Here is a 20,478-nt window from a genome sequence, read left to right as displayed (position 1 = left end):
GTCCGTCATTAGTCGGCCTGAGTTCAAATTCAGCTACTACAGCAAACTAGATGTATGTCTCTGGGCAAGTTTCTTAATCCTGGTTCCTCACTTGAAAAATGGGAATGTAATCTATTTCGTAAGGTATTGCAAAAATTAAATAACACAACATAGGTAAAAGCGCTTCAGGACTCAATGAAACTTTTCTAACATTACAAAGAAACCCTAATTGCTTCTTGACAAAGACCTCAGCGCGTACCTCTGCACCCACAACTCGGCAGTGGGCTGAAGAGTCGCTCTAGCCGCCACCTTCGCCTCTATAGAACGCAGGGGCAGCCGGGAAGGGGGAGAGGGACCCTAAGGCCGGTGCACGCACTTCCGCCCCCGCGTCGCTCGCAGCCAATCGGCCTCTGATGCCCAACCCCCTTCCGCTCTAGGGAAAAACCAGCTCCTAGGCCGTCTTCCGGCGGGAGCTGTGCCGCTCCTTATCATGGTGAGTTGGCCAGGGTTGTGAGGGTTTCTGTCGTAAATGATTCCTCTTATCCTTTCTGGTCCTGAAGCGGCCTTGAAATGCCTCAGCCACCCAGAGGTGGGGTCGTCGGAGTTATGCTCGGGGTCCCCGGGAGGAGCGGCTGGCGTCCGAGAGCGTGCCACCAGAGCTCTGATGCTCCCTCGCTCCCTCACCCGGTTCCTTTGCTGTTCCGGACCCCGGCCCCGCTCCAGGCCAACCTTTCGGCTCTGGGCGAGTTTATGACTCTTCCCTGCAGTGACATCCTTGATATAGAAATAAAAGTCTTTGCCAGTGTCAGCGACTACAACATCAACAAAAGGTCAGAAAACAAGTCCGCAGCAGCAACGACCGTATTAGTGATGCTTACAGTAGTGACGATAACACTGGTGAAAATAAAAGAGGATGGTTAGTAGGGTATTGAGGCTGACGCCCCAGTCTCCAGCTTGCCTTTATCGAGTGCGACAGCCGGGTATGGCAGCAGCTTTCAGAAGGCCAAAGACTGGCGAAAGTCAAGGTGTTGATAGTGCCTCTTACTGCAGCTTATTTTTTGTATGCGTTTGTAGATCCCAATATACCTTATGGCTTTGGGGATGTGGTATTTAAATTTTGTTAGAGGTGTTAGTCATTTTATTCCTTTAGAAATCAAATATATAGCTCTCTGAATTTTATCTAAGGATAAGCAGTTGATTGTGATTTCAGTGTCAAAAGAGGTACACACCATTGTATCAGAAAATTCATGGGTCTCTTATTGATAGCCTGTATATGATAAAAGGACCACGTTTCTGTGCCCCAGCACTGTCACTCTGAGTTTTTTCCTTGAGTGGATATGGTCGAAAAAATGTCTTATTCACATATTTGAAAATATTTTCTAAATTTCCTGTAATCCTTCCTTTACATGCAGAAAGTGGGTAAAAATTTACTTTTTTTGCTGACCAAATAGCTGTGTGCTCCTTCAAAACATTCACCACTGTGTGGCCAGAGTTAAGTTTCTAAAACTTGACCATGCCACTCCCTTGCTTAAAATTCTTCCGTTTTTTTTTTCCTTTAGCCTGAAAGCTAAAGTTCTGTTTAGTATGGCAAGCAAAGATATCTGTAGTCTAGCTTCTTACCTTTACAGCCTCTTTTTACACATACATACACCATATTCCAGCTACAGTGAACAGCTTGCAGATTGTGCTCTAAGAATTAGACCTTTGCACCGAATTCATATATGCTCTTCTCTCGCCAGAATTGCTCTCCATTTCCTGTCTTACCATCCTTATCAGTATAACCCTTAACATGTCCTTTAGTCTCTTTCATGAGCCTTTCTGCCATGTCTAAACATCCTATTAAGTGCCTCTTTTACGCTCCTGTGAGGGTGCTTTTTACCAGTAACATCTGGTGCATTTTACCAGACTATGTTAAAGTTGTGTATTCACTTGTCTTTCTCACTTCCTAGGCTGTAAGCTTTTTGAGAGGAGGACCTATGTATTCATTCTGATCTCCCCAGAGCCTTTTGTACAGTGCCTGGCCCAGAGGATGTTTTCAATAAATATCTGTTTTATAGAACACTGAATAAGTGACCATGGCAGTAAATTTTTATGCATGAAACATTAGTAATAAGGGAAATAGTAGCATTTAAGTTTTATTTTTAAAGTTACCCATTATGTATTATTTATTAATAACATGCTATGTGCAAAACGTAGTGCTTTCTTAGAATATGTCAAGGAAATATAGCCCTTGTCATTAGTGAAGTTACTAAAAAATTAACTTACCATGCAAGATGACAAGATGAAGGCTAGCCTGTGGTTCATTACAAAGCAAGTGGCATAAAAAACTCTATAGTTTGAATAATCTAATAAGGCTTCATGTAGGAAGTGAACCAGTAAACTTAGTACTTTGTCCCTTACTCCAGTACTCTTAATCTACTATTCATTACTCTCATTTGGATGAGGAAACAGAGAGGTCAGGTAACTTGCTAAGTGCTTCAGGGCTATTAGTGCTTGGATTAGATGAGTCTGGCCTTTTTACTCTAGAATGGTATGAGATCTCATGAGAGATCTCATACTTGTCTCATGAGATCATGAGACAAGGAGAACAGCAGTTTAATTGGAGTTGAGGATTCTTATCTGGAGCAAGAGGAAAAAATGGAAAGAAACTGAGGCTAACTCATTGAAGGCATTGAGTTCCAAGTTGTAAAATTTGGAGTTTATCCTGATAGCAGTGGAGAGCCAATATAATTTTGGAAAGAGTGACGTGAAAATTAGGATTTTTGTGGGTTTTCCCCCACTATCAGAATGGCATCAGAAATGGCCCTCTGCCTTTTAGAAACCTTATTGATTGTCTTAACCTGAAACTATTTTTAAAAATATTTTTATTTATTCATTTGTTTGCGCTGGGTCTTGGTTGCGGCGTGCAGGATCTTTAGTTGCGGCATGCGAACTTCTAGTTGCAGCATGTGGGATCTAGTTCCCTGATCAGGGATCGAACCCAGGCCCCCAGCTCGGAGTCTTAGCCACCGGACCACCAGGGAAGTCCTTTAACCTGAAACTTAAAGTAACTGAAATAATTTAAAATGGGCTGAAGTTAGAAGATATTCAAGGATACCAGTATTAAGTAGAATTTATCTTTGGGACCAAAATATCCACACATAATTCTTTAAGACTACAGTATGTTTGTTGACATTAGCATTTATTAACATCCCAGGTGAAAATAGCATACTGTTCCCTTTCAACTGAATTGGTTTAGCAGAGCCTTAGGGTTATACATATACACTGGTCTTTATTTGGATATGAAAATTAGTTGCACGTTTTTCATGATGCTTTATTTTTACATTTTTAAAAATATTTTTTACTTTAACTTTTTATTGTGGAAATTTTCATACATACACAAAAGTAGAGGGAATATAATATAATGAGCCCCCATGTAGCCATAACTTGGCCTCGACAGTTATCAACATTTTGCTGTTTTTGTTAATGCCAGATTTCTAGAGCTCAGCCTATTTTCTGCCTTTCCTGAGTCTAAACATAATGCAACTAATGACATGTAAAACTTGAAGAAATGGGATGTATCATTTTATAACTATTGAGATGTTTCTAGATGCTGACTATAGGAAAATCATACCTCTGCTTGAATTGGATCTGAAAGTTTTTCACATTTTTAATCTGTTAACTCCTAATTCCATTGCTATCTGTGGAGCTTCAGTGTTTGAATCAAATTGGCCAACTTTAATGGGGTAGAAATGTAGTATGGTTGTTATAGTGATTGTGGCCTTTACCGTCTAAGAAAATGTTTTGTTAAAATTAAAATCCAAAAATTTAAGTACATGGCACTTAGCAATCAAATTATTATGTATGACCCGTTGAAAATTGTGAAGGGTTTTTCTTCCCCTAGAAACAATTACTTTGCTTTTGTAATAACAAAGATTTTCACAGCTTATTTTTCCAGGGTGTTTTTTTGTTTTGTTTTTTGTATTGTATTCCCATCATGAAAGTGTAGTAAAATTGATCAATTTTTTCCCCTTTACAGCTTCTTGGTTTTATGTCCTATTAAGAAAAGTCTTATCCACATACAAGATTATAAAATTACACATCCATGAGTTTCTTCAATTATTCTGTTGTTTTATATTTTGATTTTAAAATAATGAAAAATTAGAGTGAGTAGTAAGGATCCAACTTTACCTTTTTCCAAATACTATTTATTGAATAACTCATACTTTCTCCCACTGATACTGGATACTACCTTAATCACAGGCTAATTTCCTATGTGTGCTTGAGCTCTCCTTTATGTTAAGGCTTTCTTACATGGTTTCCTGAACTTGAGTATTAAATCCCACTGTAATCACCACTCAGTCTCTTCTCTCATTGGTAACCCCACTGCCGTGACCTTTCTCTGCTAGTACCATGTACTAGCAGGGACCATGGAAGCTAGCTAGGATGTCAGATACTTTGAATGCCTGAGAGAGAAACTCAGAGGTTTTCCTGTAATAACAGTTGCCAAACCTTTCATATATAAAGCTATAATTAGGTAAATTGTAATAGTTTTTTTCCAATAAAGCTATTTGGCAAACTGGTTTTCTGGTTCAAAATTGCCTAATCCATTAAAAAAAAAAAGAGTTTGGTCTAGAGCTAAAATGCCTGGGTTTGAATTCCTGCTCAGCCATTACTAGCATTGTGTGCTTAGACAATTTACTAAAAATTGTTTCCACCACATAGATGATTGTGAGTCTTAAATAGGTAAATACATGCAAAATGTCTAGAATAATTGCTTGGGACATAATGAGCATTCAAGAAATGTTAGTTGTTATTACTATATCACAGGAATGAAGAAGATTAGATACTTAAATGCTGATTTGTGTACTTTTGTTTGCTTTAAAGGGGACAATTCATCTCTTTAGAAAACCACAAAGATCTTTTTTTGGCAAGTTATTGCAGGAATTTAGACTTGTAGCAGCTGATCGAAGGGTAAGTTATTTTTATTCCTTAACCCTAATTTTAATTATTGCACAAACATAACATTGAAGAAAGGTAATTTTTAAGGCAAATAGAAATCACTCTTGATCTATCACATTGTTTTCATTTTTTTATGTTGGATAAGTAATTTTTAATGTAAAATTACAGAACTTTAGTATACAGTTGTTTTGCCTGGGAGGAAGCTAGGCTTTGGTTAGTTTTTATTCTAATTCTAAAGAATTTTGAAGAAAAATTGTTTGGTGATAGCCTTATGTTGTTAGTTTTTTTAGCAAATTAAGTGGGTGTGGTCTGAAGCCAAGTTTTCTCATTTTTAATGTAAGGCAGAAAAAATAAGTTATGCTTTGAGACTATAAATAGACAATTGATAGATACCCTTTTTGGTCACCAGTGTAGACCTTCTAATTACTATTCTGTTGTCATTGTTCTCATTATTGTCTTATACTGTAAGCTCCCTGAGGGCAGTGACTATGTCTCTTTTGCTCACTTTTTTTTTTAAACATCTTTATTGGAGTATAATTGTTTTACAATGTTGTGTTAGTTTCTGCCATATAACAAAGTTAATCAGCTATACATATACATATATCCCCTCATTTTTTAATAGAAGTACAAAATAAGCACCCAGCAAATACTTGATGAATTTTAAATAATCCTAGCTTCAATGTAACATAATAAGCAGTAGCAATGATATTGACCACGTATTACAATACTAAACTAAAGACTTCTTTTCTTTGTTTTTTACCACTATATCTCCTGTTTCTAAAACTTTGGGATATGGTCAAAACTCATTAATTCTAGTATTTGGAAATATTATCATCTCTGAATGTTAAACTCTGAGAGCCATGGGTAGGAAATTTATCTGCTTCTTTTGTATTTAGTCATTTAGGATGATCTCTTTTTAAAAAAAAAAAAATTATTTATTTATTTGGCTGCATCAGGTCCTAGCTGTGGCACACAGGATCTTTTATTGCGGTGTGCGGGCTTAGTTGCCCCGTGGCATGTGAGATCTTAGTTCCCCAACCAGGGCTCTAACTTGAGTCCCCTGCATTGGAAGGTGGATTCTTAACCACTGGACCACCAGGGAAGTCCTTAGGATGATCTCTTGAGAACAGATAGTTATAGCTTTATGATGTTGATGGAAAACAACTATATTGCAGGAGGAAGCAGCAAGTTCTTTAACAGTACACTTCACTGAAGCATAGTATACCACAGAATAGGTAGTAGGAACAAAACGAGTATAGGAACACCTGAATTGTACAGATAACCTCTATCATAATTTAAATCTTAAGAGGTACACCTGGCTTATCTCTTCATTGCTTTTCCTGTCTTAGTTCTTGGTGATTTCATATTTCATGTGGAAGATCCTTACCTCTCAGTTCCTCACCACAAATAACCTTGTCCTGTATCCCTCCCAACCATCCACTCATATGATCATACCATAAACCTTATCATTTGTAATAACTATATCCTCCCATTGTCTCAATTTAAGCATTTTACTCATCAGTCACTATCTCTTGTCTTTCCAGTTCACTCCTATTACTAGGGCCTCCAGTCCTTTACTCTGCTATATTTTCACTATTTTTCACCTCTCTTATCCTCATTTACTTACTTATCAATTTAGATTCTCTGGTCCATCATTTTCATTTTCTTGCATATGCCTTCAACTCCTTTGTGCCCCTCTTCTGTCTATCATACTTCCTTGGCAAATCCTTAACCTCATTAAGTCCACTTTTTTCCTACTCTGTACCTGCATGCAAGCAACAGAATGTAGCCTTAAAAAAAACACAAAACCATGCTGACTGGTCTCACTTTAAATTCATGATCAAGTATGCCATTAGTGTGGCCCATATTGTATGTTCCTAGTTTATTCAGTTTCCAGTTTCCTAAGTGACAGTTTCATACCATTTTCTTTCACTTCTGTCCTCAGACTCCCAAAAGCTTATTCATCCCCATTCTAACCTGTTCATCTTGCTTCCTGTTTCGCTGAGGGAAAAGAAGTAATCAGGAGAAAACTTCCGCATCCTGTCATTAGCATATCTACCAACACTCTGCCTTCCCTCCTATTTTGTGAATGAACTGTCTGATCTGCTATATAAGGCCAATTCTTCCACTGTTGCCTACTCAAAGACAGCATTTCTATAATGGTTCCTTCTGTCTCTTGCATTGTTGTTCCTTCTTGAATCATTCTCCTTCTCCTTCTTGCGTCATAATTACATGCCATATATTCCACTCTCAGCTACTGCTTCCTTTCTCTGCTTCCTCTTATACAAAAGTACGTAGAAGAATTGTCTTTACTCTCTTTGTTCACTTTCTCTCCTGCCCGTTTCTATTAAACAAAACCAGTCTGATTCTAGTCCCCACTTATCCACAGAAACAGCTTTTACAAGGTAACTAATAACTTCTGTGTTGCCAAAAGCAATGGTCATCCTCATTTCCCATTTTATTTGACCTTCAGTGGCATTTGACGAAAAACAGTCTCTTCCACCTTAAAGCAGTTTTATTCATTTGAACTCTGAAATGCCACTCTTGATTTTCCTCCTACTTACTTGGCCATTATTTTTAGTCTCCTTTCTTACTTTCCTCTCATCTTTCTGACCTCTTTAAGTTTTGGAGTGTCCCAGGGCTTATGGAGCTCTGGCCTCTCTTGTTTACTTTCATTACCATATGCTGATGACCCTATATTTATATCTCAGTCCCTATCTTCTTCCCTACCTCCAATTCCTATATATAATGGACTTCTCAACATTTTCACCTGGATATCTAATAGGCATCTCAAATTTAGTATGATCAAACCTGAACTTTGATTTTCTATCACTCCTTCACTACATGGCTCAGGCCAGAAACCTTGGAGTCACTTTTACCAATCTCTCCCTCACTCCTCACATCTGCTTTATAAGTAATTCTTGCCGGCTCTATCTTCAGTATAATACTCAGAATCTGACTCTTTTTTTTTTTTTTTTTTGCGATACGCGGGCCTCTCACTGTTGTGGCCTCTCCTGTTGCGGAGCACAGGCTCCGGACGCACAGGCTCAGCAGCCATGGCTCACGGGCCCAGCCGCTCCGCGGCATGTGGGATCTTCCCGGACCGGGGCACGAACCCGTGTCCCCTGCATCGGCAGGCGGACTCTCAACCACTGCGCCACCAGGGAAGCCCAGAATCTGACTCTTAACACCTTCCTACCATGTTCAAAGCCACCATCATTTCCCACATGGTTTATTGCAATCACATTCTAAATGGTCTTCCTACTTTCATCCTTGCCCCTATGCAGTATATTCTACATAGGGTAGCTGAATGAGCTTTTTAAAATGAAGCCTAAGTCACTTTCCATCTCATCTGGAATACATCCCAATTCTTTTCCTGGCATACATGACACTACTTGATGTAGCCCCAGACTCCCTCTCAGCTCTCTTGTCTAACTGTCCTCAGCCATTCTTCTATCTCAAAGAATTTGCACTGTGGTTCCCATTTTCTCTCCCAGATATCTGCATGCTTATTACCTTTGCCTCTTTCTGATTTCTGGTCACATGTTGCCTTACCAAAGGAGTCTTTTCTGACCACCCTATCTAGAAGAGCAGCTCTTCCATGTCTTCCATTTACTGTGTTCTTACTGTATTTTTTCTTTTAGCACTTATCACCACCTGACCTTATATATTTGCTTATTGTCTGTCACCTCACCTGGATTATAAGGTCCGTGTTTTGTTCACTGCTGTATCTCCAGTGCCTAGAATAGTGTCTGTTACAAAATAGATACTCAAATATTTGTTGATTAATAGCTTGATTCAGCATTAGAACTGCATGCATTAAATGCTTTATCTTCCTTTTCTGACTGCTGTTGAATCCCTGTCCTGACTAGACCCCATATCCAGTCATTTCATTAATGTTCTCACTAGTATTAGAGTCCCTTGTCTTGTTAACCTATCATATCAGTTCTCAGGTCTCTAACATCCCTATCTCACTTGCTTTTCTGGTTTTGCTCGTGGATGTAGAGGAAGTTCCACAATGGTGTCTGCCATAAATTCATGTTGGTAATTATTGTTCTTCTTTTTGATGATTCAATAGTATATTCACCATAACATCTATTCTGCAGATCCTCTTCTAGATTTAAGTTTCCAATGCTACTTTATCATATCCCCTAATTTTAGAAAATGGCCTTGCGTCTTCCTTTCAAGACTGTTACCTCTGTGTTACATCACTGTCATTTCTTTCTGCCTTACAAGTTCTCTTTCTCTTCCGTTACCTTCTTACCCTTCTCACTTTCTCACGGGTGGTGTTCTTCCTTTCTAGACCTACACCTTTCATCTGTATTGTAAAACCATTCTATCCCATACCATACTTGACCTTAGCAATTACATGTTTAATTTTAACACCTCAAAATAACTACCTTTTCACTAATTTATTTCATCTCTACTTTCAAACAATCATAGGTCTCCCTTTATAGGGAGAGGAGCAGAACAAAAATAAAAAACAGTTCACTTGATCTCTTCTTCCTTTATTTTTAGAATGCTCTTCCTCCTCCCTCTAAATCCTAGCTATTTCAAGGTGTATCCCAGATCCTCCCTTTTCTGTGAACTTCTAAACTGTGGTAATCTTCCCCTCTTTTGCAGTCCTATTTCATACAATTTACTTGGTAAATAACCAAGTACTGCTCTTTTTTGGTGGGTGGGTGGGCAGGGTAACTTTATTTTGATGTACCATCAAACTTACAGAAATGTTATAAGGAACTCCCTTATACCATTTATTCAGATTCATCAATTGCTTTACATTTTGCCCCATTTGTTTTTATCATTGTCTCTACATGTTTATGGAGACAAAATTATATTCAAATGTCAGTATATTTTCTCAACTATTTGAGAGTTTGTGTGTCAGAATTTATTTTCTCTAGAATAATTCCCCTTCTAGAATTATTCGTTTAGGCTTATATATTATAATAGTAACTTGTTTGATGATAATTTTGGTAGTTTTAGAAAATGTGGCACTTCAACTTTTTGAAACAAGTTGTGCTTATTCCTTTGAATATTAGAGTATGAATCACAGCAACTTGAATGGACCCAGAGAAGTTTGTCAGCATTGTACAAATAAGAATGATTTTCTTTTTCACAGTCCTGGAAGATACTGCTCTTTGGTGCAATAAACTTAACATGTACTGGCTTCCTGCTAATGTGGTGCAGTTCCACTAATAGTATAGGTATGTCACTATTCTTATTTTTAGGAGTTAATTATTTCACTTTTATTGTTCTCATAATAAATAAAGGTATGTCTTCCTTTACATAGAATATATTATTCTGAACTATAACTCAAAAGATTTAAATGAGAAAATCTATTCCAAAAGTACCTTGTAAGCTATAAAATTTGGTTCAGTTGTTAGGCATTATCTAAAATGAGCTTTTTTTAAAAAAAAATTTAAATCTATTTGAAAAACTAAGATTTCTTTTTATTTTTTAATTGAGGTATTGATTTACATTATTATATTAGTTTCAGGTATACAGCATAGTGATTCAGTATTTTTATAGATTATACTCCACTAAAAATTATTGCAAAATAATGGCTATAATTCCCTGTGCTGTACAATTGATCCTTGTTGCTTATCTATTTTATACATAGTGGTTTGTATATCTTAATCTCTTACCCTTATCTTGCCCCTTTCCCACTGGTAACCACTAGTTTGTTTTCTATACCTGTGAGTCTGTTTTATAAATAGTGCTGCTGTGAACATTGGGGTGCATGTATCTTTTTTGTGAGATTTGATTTGATTTCCTTTTAATGTGAGAGATTAGTTCTTCAATTTATGTAGTGTATAAATAAAATTTTTATGATTTATTGAGTTTTCCTTGAAAAGGGAAATCTAATATTTTTCTTGTGTCATGACTCTTATGTTTTTATTTACCATTATTTTCATCCTGCTATTTTAAAAATACATTTAAAATAGTACTCCGATGACAGAAAGAGGCAAAAAATTGATCTCAGGGCTTTTGAGCATATACTGCTTCATTTTTTCCTGATGGAGAAATCAGATTCTAAAGTAAGCTTTTGTATTAACCAACTTTGGCTACATGTATTAGTCAAATTTACTAAATAATTGCCAACATATGAGATTAATCAGTGACTCATGTTTTCCGGTGATGGATGTCCCTGTTATGAACAGTTTTGGTGATTTGCTGTATTTCCTAACAATGGATTCAGTAACATTTTAATCAGTCTTTTTGTTGTTTTGCAGCTTTAACTGCCTATACTTACCTGACCATTTTTGATCTTTTTAGGTAAGTTTTAAAAACGCTCCTTAATGTTTTTACTTCCTTCCTTCCTTCCTTACCTATTTACTTACTTATTTATTTATGGCTGTGTTGGGTCTTCATTGCTATGCGCGGGCTTTCTCTAGTTGTGTCAAGTGGGAGCTACTCTTCATTGCTGTGCGCGGGCTTCTCACTGCGGTGGCTTCTCTTGTTGCAGAGCACCGGCTCTAGGCGTGAGGGCTTCAGTAGTTGTGGCATGCGGGCTTAGTTGCTCCATGGTTTGTGGGATCCTCACAGACCAGGGATCGAACCTGTGTCCCCTGCATTGGCAGGCAGATTCTTAACCATTGCGCCACCAGGGAAGTCCCCTCCTTAGTGTTGTGTTGTTTTTTTTTTTAATTAATTAATTAATTTATTTTTAGCTGCACTGGGTCTTCGTTGCTGTGTGCGGTCTTTCTCTAGTTGCGGCGAGCAGGGGCTATTCTTTGTTGTAGTGTGTGGGCTCTCATTGCAGTGGCTTTTCTTGTTGCAGAGCACAGGCTCTAGGCGCACAGGCTTCAGTAGTTGTGGAATGCAGGCTCAGTAGTTGTAGCTTGCGGGCTCTAGTGGGCTTTAGAGCGCAGGCTCAGTAGTTGTGGCACATGGGCGTAGTTGCTCCGTGGCATGTGGGATCTTCCTGGACCAGGGCTCAAACCCGTGTCCCCTGCATTGGCAGGCGGATTCTTAACCACTGTGGTACCAGCGAAGACCCTTCTTAATGTTTTGAAGCTAATAAGGAATTTGTTATCAACTGTATATAGTTCATTTGAAAAACAGAAAAGAGACCTCCAGAATGCTTCCCCAGTGTTTTACTCCTGACCTTGATTGGTGGTTAAATGGGTGTTTTTTTTCTATTTGTTAAAATGTACATATGTGCTTTATAAACATTTCTGTGTAAATGTCCTATTTTGAATAAAACGATAAAATTAAACTAAAAAAAAGGTTTGTTGCACTGAATTTATGAAGTTTTCTTTACTTAAAGGAAAGTTATCTGTGAAATAAGTAAAATTATCAACATGGACCATATGTACAAATAATAATTAGAAGATATGCTGGAAGAAAATACCCATTTATATAGCAACAGAAAAGATAATACCCAGACTTTAGGTCAGGTGCCTACCTGTAGATGAGTCAGCTGTGACCAGGGAGCAGGAACACATAAGAACATACTAGGTCCCACTGTAACCATGTGGGTGTGAAAAGAAATGAGGGATGTTAATAACTGCAAAGTATATCTGTAATTGTGAGCTAGAGAGCCGACCTATTGGCTCCTGCTTTGGGGACCTTTCATATTTCCAAATAAAGGTTGCAGAATGCTTAGACCATATGTCTCCAAGATCCGTGCCATAGAAGTATGTTATAGGGATGTCTTTTTCATCAGTCACATAACTAAATCTTCTTGATTGGTCTAAAACAGATAGTTATTACCTGAATTTCACACTGTAGTAAGTTGTTTTAGAGTGAATCTCCACTAAGAAAGTAACCATAACTTTATCCCATCCAGAATGTTGTCAAGGTGTTATTAATATATAGTTTAACTTTTAACAGAGATTAAATAAAGTTTATTAAATTTAAAATGTATTGTATATGCCTAGAATCAAGTAAATTGCACTTATTATTACTGTGTCATTTTTTGCAGGCTCAGTTATGGAAACCATTTAGGGCGGATAACTTTCTGAGTAGAGAAACTATGGGTTTAGGTTCTATTAGTTCTATTATTAGTGTCTTAATGGTATATCATAACTTCTTTCAGTTTCTCCCCATGTTAAAACTCACATTAGGGTGCTTATTGTGATCAGATTATAAATTATTAGAATAACTTGTTGTTAGTTTAGTCTGCAAACACTATTAACTTTTAGCAATTTAGTTATTCTGAAAGCTAAATTTCTTTCTGTAAGTCCTCTAGTTCTAGTTTTAATGCTAAACTTATTTTCCTTTTTACTTAGTTTAATGACATGTTTAATAAGTTACTGGGTAATGATGAGGAAACCTAGCCCTGCCTATTCATTTGGGTAAGTTCAAATTATTTTATTTTCTGCTAACTTATCGCTATTAAAGTAGTAGTTATACCAGGCAGTAAAGAGCTAGCTAGAGAACTTGTAGAAAATAAATGCTGCCTGTTTAGTGGAATAGTGATCAGATAGTGAAAGTAGATAAAAAAACATCTTCCAAGAGGATTCTAGATAAGGAACATGAATGTTTAAATTTAAATCATATTAAAGTAAAATGTTCACATTAGTTTTTTTCTATTTTATAAAACAAATCTTACATAAATTGTTCATTTTAAGTTCTTTAATATTTTGGTAATCTCTTATTCCAGTTAGAGAAAGTACAAAGGATTTTCATGTATGTATCTTCTAGATGTTAAAGTAAGTGGGATATAGTTTAACATTAATGCAGCGGTAGAGATGTATTTTTATCTTAAGACTGTATTTGTGACAGCAATGAACTGACGAAGATTTTGAGATTTCTGTTTCTATAGTTTAGAAATTACTGAAAGTTAGAAAATAATCTTTTATATCAGAGGATTTTTTAAAATATGTTAGAAAAAATGAGTTCTTTTCAGATTCAAGGAAACAACTTGAAAGAAGAATTTAACTTTGGTGAAGAAACTCTTGGACAAAACTTACCTTTCTTCTCTACCATACCATTTATTGGGATTATATTCTTTTGAACAAAATCAGGTTTTACTTAAATAATGGGACAAAGTAAACATGAAATTTTAGTGCAAAATGAAGATATTTATAAGTGTCACTGAAATTTGATAGAGTTGGATTGATATGATAATCATTTGTAAAGGCTTTTGGTTGTAAGTGACAGAAATCCATCTCAAACTAGTTTGGGGGAAAAGTGTTAATTTACATAACCAAAGTGTGGGAAGACTGAGGTAAACTGGTATAGGGACTAGAACACTCAGGACATTGTCTTTCTCTTACCTCAAAAGGCCTGCTTTTCTCTGCATGTCAGTTTCAGTTTCTCAGACCACTTTTCTCCACTATCCTGGAATGATAACTTGTAGCAAAACTTTGAACCTTCTCACCTTCATCCTTGAGACGAAAGGATTCCCCAGCTCTAGAAAATAGTGAGAAAGAACTATTGGTTGGTCCACCTTGGTATAGATGTTAGTCTTTAGATCAGCTCCTGTGGCCAGGAGACAAGGTCACATAAGGACAAGACAGCTCCCATTTTGGCCTAGTTGCTTAGAGTGAATAGGAAAAGAGGGAGCAATCAAATATAATTGCAGTCAGTCACATAGCTTGAAGTATCATCTATATTTAATAATTCCAAAATTCAGTTCTCCAGCACTGAGATTTATCTCATGTCATGTTACCTTCGTGCCAGGTTCACATGGATGTCTAATTCATGTCTTAAATTCAAGCTAGGATTCTTGTTTTCTTCCCCCCAAATCTGTTCCTCTGCAGTTTTTCACATCTTAGCAAATATACCACCACTCAGTTGCTCAAGTAAAATCATTGATTATTCTCTCATCACCCACATTTATCCATGAGCAGGTTATGTCAAGATAACTTACGAACACATCCAGAATCTGTCCTTGCCCCCGTTTCTATCTCCACTACTACCATCCTAACCAAACTACCTTCATTTCTTGCCTTAACCAATGTCTTGCATCCTAACTGGTCCCCATGGTTCTGCTTTTACCCCCCTTCAGTCCATTCTCCATATAGAAACCAGTGTTTTTTTGGGATTTTTCTTCAGTGTTTTTTTTCTTTTTAAGCCTAAATCATGCTATCATTCTACTTCTTAAAACCATCCAGTTGTTTCCTGTCATACTTAGAATAAAATCCTGACCCCTTTCCTCGTTTACAAAGACCTTATATGATTTAGACCCAGCCTACTTCTTTTCAAGTTACCACTCTCATGCTGTCTATACCACACTGTCTTTCTTTCCGTAGTTTGAACACATCTTATTCCTGCTTTAGGGTCTTTATACAAACTATTCTATCTCCTGGAAATGCTCTTCACTTGATTCTTACGAGATTAGATTTGTTATTCCAATCTTAATTCCAAATTAGATTTGTTATAATCTAATTCCAAATTAGATTTGTTATTCCAATCTTAATGTCACTAAATGCTAATGTCATTAAGTGACTGGGCCCAATCTAAAATGGATTCTAAAATAGATCACCTAGTTAGCTTCTTGTCACATCAGACTGCTATAATTCTCTGTATAGAACTTATAAATTAATTTTTCAAAATTTATTTATTTAATTTATTTTTGGCCGTGTTGGGTCTTCGTTGCTGTGCGCGGGTCTTCTTTAGTTGCGGTGAGTGGGAGCTACTCTTCGTTGCGGTGCGTGGGCTTCTCATTGCGGTGGCTTCTCTTGTCGTGGAGCACGGGCTCTAGGCACACGGGCTTCAGCCTTGCGGGCTCTAGAGCACAGGCTCAGTAGTTGTGGAGTACGGGCTTAGTTGCTCTGCAGCATGTGGGATCTTCCTGCACCAGGGCTCAAACCCGTGTCCCCTGCATTGGCAGGCGGATTCTTAACCACTGTGCCACCAGGGAAGCGCAATTAATTGTTTTGTTTTTTTTTGTCTTCCCCTTTAAAATATAAATTTCTTGGTAGCAGGGACTGTAGCTTGTTCTGTCTTATATCCTTGTGCAGTTTGATGAATTTTAACAAATAAATATACTTGTATAACTACTATCTAGATAATGATATAAAGCATTACAGGTTCTCCCAAAGCCTCCTTTAATGACTTAATGTTAAGTCAGAGTCAAACCCTGAGAAAAGTAACCAGTATTCTGATTGCTGTCATTGCAGATTCTTGTTGCCTGTTTTTGAAGTCATATAAATGGGATACAATATATATATCATCATATAGCAGTAGTTCATTCTTGTTCATTGCTCTAAAATTCCATTATGTGAATATATCAAAATTTGTTTATATGTTCAGCTATTGAAAGGAATTTAGTTTTTTTTTTTTTTTTAATTTTTTTTTTTGCAGCACGCGGGCCTCTCACTGTTGTGGCCTCTCCCGTTGCGGAGCACAGGCTCCAGACGCTCAGGCCCAGCGGCCATGGCTCATGGGCCCAGCCGCTCCGCGGCATGTGGGATCTTCCCGGACCGGGACACGAACCCATGTCCCCTGCATCAGCAGGCGGACTCCCAACCACTGCGCCACCAGGGAAGCCCTAGTTAATTTTTAGCTTTTAGGTATTATAAATAAAACTACTTATGAACATTCTTGTACATTTCTTTTGGTATTCATGTGTGCTCATTTATGTTGGGCATATGTCTTTGAAATTACTCAGTCATAGGATTTGCATATATTCATCATTAGAAGATAGGATAATACCAAACAGTTTTCCAGAGTGGTTTTACCAATTTAACATTTCCACTGACAGTATATGAGAGTTCTAGTTGCTTCATGTCCTTACCAACTGTTGGTATTGCCTTTTTTTTTTAAAGCCATTCTAGGTGTGCAGTGGCATCTCATTGAGGCTTAAGTTATTTTCCTGATGAGTATTTGAGCACTTTTTCTTATGTTTATTAACCATTCAGATTACCCCTTTTGTGAAATGCTTGCTGAAGTGTTTTATCCATTTTTAGATTGGGTTGTCTGTTTTTTCTTATTGATCTATATAGGAGTTCTTTATACATAAATATATTCTCTCACTCCTATTTCTCTTTCATTCTCTTAAAGTTATCTTCTGATGAGTGAAAAGTTTTTAATTTCAATGATAAATTCAATTTATCAGTCTTTTCCTTTATGGTTAATACTTTTTGTGTACTTGTCAAGAAATCTTGGCCAGAATAAAGATATTCTACCCTGTTATTAGTTAGAAGTTTTACCATTTGACCTTTCACATTTAGGCTTACAATCAAACTAGAATTGATTTTGGGTTTTTTTTAGGACTTTTTTTTTTTTTTGCGGTACGCGGGCCTCTCACTGTTGTGGCCTCTCCCATTGCGGAGCACAGGCTCTGGACTCGCAGGCTCAGCAGCCATGGCTCACGGGCCCAGCCACTCTGCGGCACTTGGGATCTTCCCGGACCGGGACACGAACCTGTGTCCCCTGCATCAGCAGGTGGACTCTCAACCACTGCGCCACCAGGGAAGCACTAGGATTTTTTTTTATTAATTCATTTTATTTATTTTTGGCTGTGTTGGGTCTTTGTCGCTGCGCACGGGCTTTCTCTAGTTCCAGCAAGCGGGGGCTACTCTTCGTTGCAGTGCACAGGCTTCTCATTGCGGTGGCTTCTCCTGTTGCGGGGCACAGGCTCCAGGCACGCAGGCTTCAGTAGTTGTGGTGAAAGGGCTCAGTAGTTGTGGCTCACGGGCTCTAGAGCGCAGGCTCAGTAGTTACGGTGTTCGGGCTTGTTTGTCCCGCGGTATGCGGGATCTTCCCGGACCAGGGCTCAAACCTGTGTTTCCTGCATTGGCAGGTGGATTCTTAACCACTGCGCCACCAGGGAAGACCTGGAATTGATTTTTGTGTATGGGTTGAGGTAAAGGTCAAGGCACATTTGCTTCTATATAGCCATTCAGTTTGATAAAACACTATTTATTGAAAAAAATTATTCTTTATTGCTTTTATGTGCTACTTTTTTATTAATCAAGTGACTGTGTATGTGTTTGTTTCTGGATTCTCTTTTCTATTTGGTATATTTGTCTATCCTTGAATTAGTTCCATAGTGTGTCAATTACCGTTGTTTTGAAATCTTGGTTATCTGGTAGTGTAAATCTTCCAGCTTTGTTCTTTTTCAGATTGTCTTTGCTTTCCTACACCATTTGCATTTCAATACACACTTTAGTATCAACTTATCAATTACCACAAATAATGTTGCTACATTTACATACCGTTTTTTTCATACTCTCCTATAACCCACTTTTTTTCATTTCCATCCTTCCAAGTCAGTAAATACATTTCTTTCATATTTGTAATAATGTGTAATGGTATGTTGTTGATTCCAACATTTTTCTATTATAAATAACAATGTGATGAATGTCCTTTATTATTTTATTATCTCCTGAATATTCTGAATTCTGTACCACCTAGAATTAAATCAACTCATTTGAGGGAAAAAACAACTAATGTGATGAACATCGTTAATTATTTTATTATCGTTTCTGAAGATAATTATTTCCTTGAGAAATTTTAAGCATATATACTTACAGGTGTTGAATGCCATTAAACTATGTGCAGTGGGAGAAACTAAGATAAATAAGACAACAGCCCTTGGCCTCCAGCTGATAGCTTAGGGATTATAAGACATATTCAGTTAACTGTAATTGTGTGTAGATAGGAGAGGCAGTGTAGTAGTGGTTAAAATCATGAACTCTAGAGCCAGAGTGTCTGAGTTTGAAAACCTGACTCCTTCACTTGCAAGCCGTATGACTCTAAACAGTTACTTTTCCTCTTTGGGGTTCAGGTTCCTTATCTCTTTTTTAAAAAAAAAAAGTGGATAAACTAACCCTCATAAGGATTTAGATGAGGTAATATGTTAAACACTTCGACCAGTGTCTGACACAAGATGGGTCAATTAAGTGCTGTTATTATAATAATGGTTATTTCTAGAAAATAAAAGCCCTAAGGAGTATATGTTGTACAAATAGGCACTCTTTTTAAAATCTGTGATGTTCATTGTTTATTGTCATTCTAGAAATTGTAGTCCTTTTTAACAGCGTTTGGATTATAGTAGGCACATGTATAGTGAGTGAATGAATGCGTTCTCGAGATACTAGTTTGCGAATTGAAAGAATTAGGCTGATTTGATTAATTTTCCAATTTCAGATTTGAAAGATTAGAAGTCCTGGCTGTATTTGCGTCCACAGTCTTGGCACAATTGGGAGCTCTCTTTATATTAAAAGAAAGGTACATTTGTATACAATGTTACTGTCACTGCAAATTCTACCTATGCCACCTTTGGGAATATGAAAGAATCCAGTGAGACACGTCGGGTTGGAAGGGTACAAATAAAATGAGCAGTGCTGGAGTTTTGATAGTACAATTTCTTCATGTTTCAGACTTTTCTCCCTTCCTTGCACCCTTCTTTTATTACCTTCTTTGATGCTACTAAATTTAGTCATAGGTGTGAATGAAAGGAAAGGATTCACACAGACATGTTTTAATGCTTAGTACAAACCCATTGAAACAGGTTTGGTAGAGAAAGATTGAATTACACCTTGAGGATAATTTGTGGGTCTGCTTGTCTCATCACTACTAATAATCAACAGTTGGTTATCATATTTAAAAAGTTTTGTGAATTTATTAATTATATATTTAATAAAGTCTTATAATTTTATAATTTGTAGGACTTATTTAATACATTATTTCCTTCTTTTAGTGCAGAACGCTTTTTGGAGCAGCCTGAGATACACACGTGAGATTCTGCTTTTGACATAACATATAATTTACTATTGCGTTTGATTCCCAGTTATTAATTGATATGTTATTTAATAGTGGTTACTTTGGCCAATATCAGAGTTCAGAGTGTGGTAATATATATTTCATTGATATTTCACAAGCAAAATCCCCAAATCCCAAGACTCCCTCTTTTCACCCTTAACTGTTCCCAAGCCCTTAAATTTTTATACTGAACAGGAAGGCCTTTCTGCCGTGATTTTGGGTCCCTCGGTATTTCTAGGCCCAGGTCAATATCCTAAGCCAGCCCCATCTGGTCTTCTGTAATTTAAGATTGGATCCTCCAAGTCTTTTAGTAGCAACTGTAGAAAAGATGGAATTGCTATTATTTACAACATAGTGGCCAACTATGTGGACTTTACCTATTCTGATCAGTTTAATTCAGGACAGTCTGACCCAGCCAGTGGACTGTAAACCAAATACCATTAGCATTTCTAAAAATTTATAACAGCAATTACCTGTAAGAAGATACTGTTAATGCTAAGAGTCTTTTTTTTTTTTTTTTTTTTGTCCTGTGTAAGGTGGAGCAACAGTAGACAGGACATTGGTCATGGGGCTAGAACCAAGTTCAGATTCTGGCTCTGCAAATACTAAACCATTGAAGCAGACCAGTCTGCCTTCCCATCTCTTAGTCTCTCTACATGCTGAAATTACGTATTGACATTACCAAGAAAAAAATAATCATGAGTGTTGTTTTTTTCAGGGGAAGATTATTAGTTGGTACTTTTGTGGCTCTTTCTTTCAACCTGTTCACAATGCTTTCTATTCGGAATAAACCTTTTGCTTATGTCTCTGAAGGTATGTTTTTATTTACCATTAATAAAAAACCAATTAACCTCTCATAAAAACAGGTCTTTTGTTTGTTTCGTTAATTCATAGATC

At 37.1% G+C, this 20,478-nt stretch overlaps 1 protein-coding gene across 9 annotated transcripts in view; it reads left to right on the top strand.

The window, feature by feature from the left end:
- Nucleotides 1-428: 428 nt before the first annotated feature.
- The window catches only part of SLC30A6 (solute carrier family 30 member 6), a 66,537-nt gene continuing 46,487 nt past the window's right edge, over nt 429-20,478 (top strand). For 5 of the 9 annotated variants that reach the window (XR_009544081.1, XR_009544082.1, XR_009544080.1 and 2 more), the window contains exons 1-8: nt 429-472; nt 4,846-4,932; nt 10,040-10,124; nt 11,154-11,196; nt 13,155-13,220; nt 18,967-19,047; nt 19,520-19,555; nt 20,300-20,394. Coding sequence is in view for 6 of the 9 variants with exons in the window: in XM_060169126.1 (XP_060025109.1) it covers nt 470-472; nt 4,846-4,932; nt 10,040-10,124; nt 11,154-11,196; nt 13,155-13,220; nt 18,967-19,047; nt 19,520-19,555; nt 20,300-20,394 (496 nt within the window). In the remaining 3 variants the exon portion in view is untranslated. Of the gene's footprint in view, nt 810-4,845; nt 4,933-9,959; nt 10,125-11,153; nt 11,197-13,154; nt 13,221-18,966; nt 19,048-19,519; nt 19,556-20,299; nt 20,395-20,478 lie in introns of all 9 variants that reach the window. The other 4 variants (XM_060169123.1, XM_060169124.1, XM_060169125.1 and 1 more) reach the window with 4 other exon arrangements.

This window comes from Lagenorhynchus albirostris, chromosome 13 (assembly GCF_949774975.1).
Source record: "Lagenorhynchus albirostris chromosome 13, mLagAlb1.1, whole genome shotgun sequence".
NCBI classification, from domain to species: Eukaryota; Metazoa; Chordata; class Mammalia; order Artiodactyla; family Delphinidae; genus Lagenorhynchus; species Lagenorhynchus albirostris.
The sequence above is the reverse complement of the archived record's forward strand: the minus strand, read 5'-3'. Positions and strand labels throughout refer to the sequence as shown.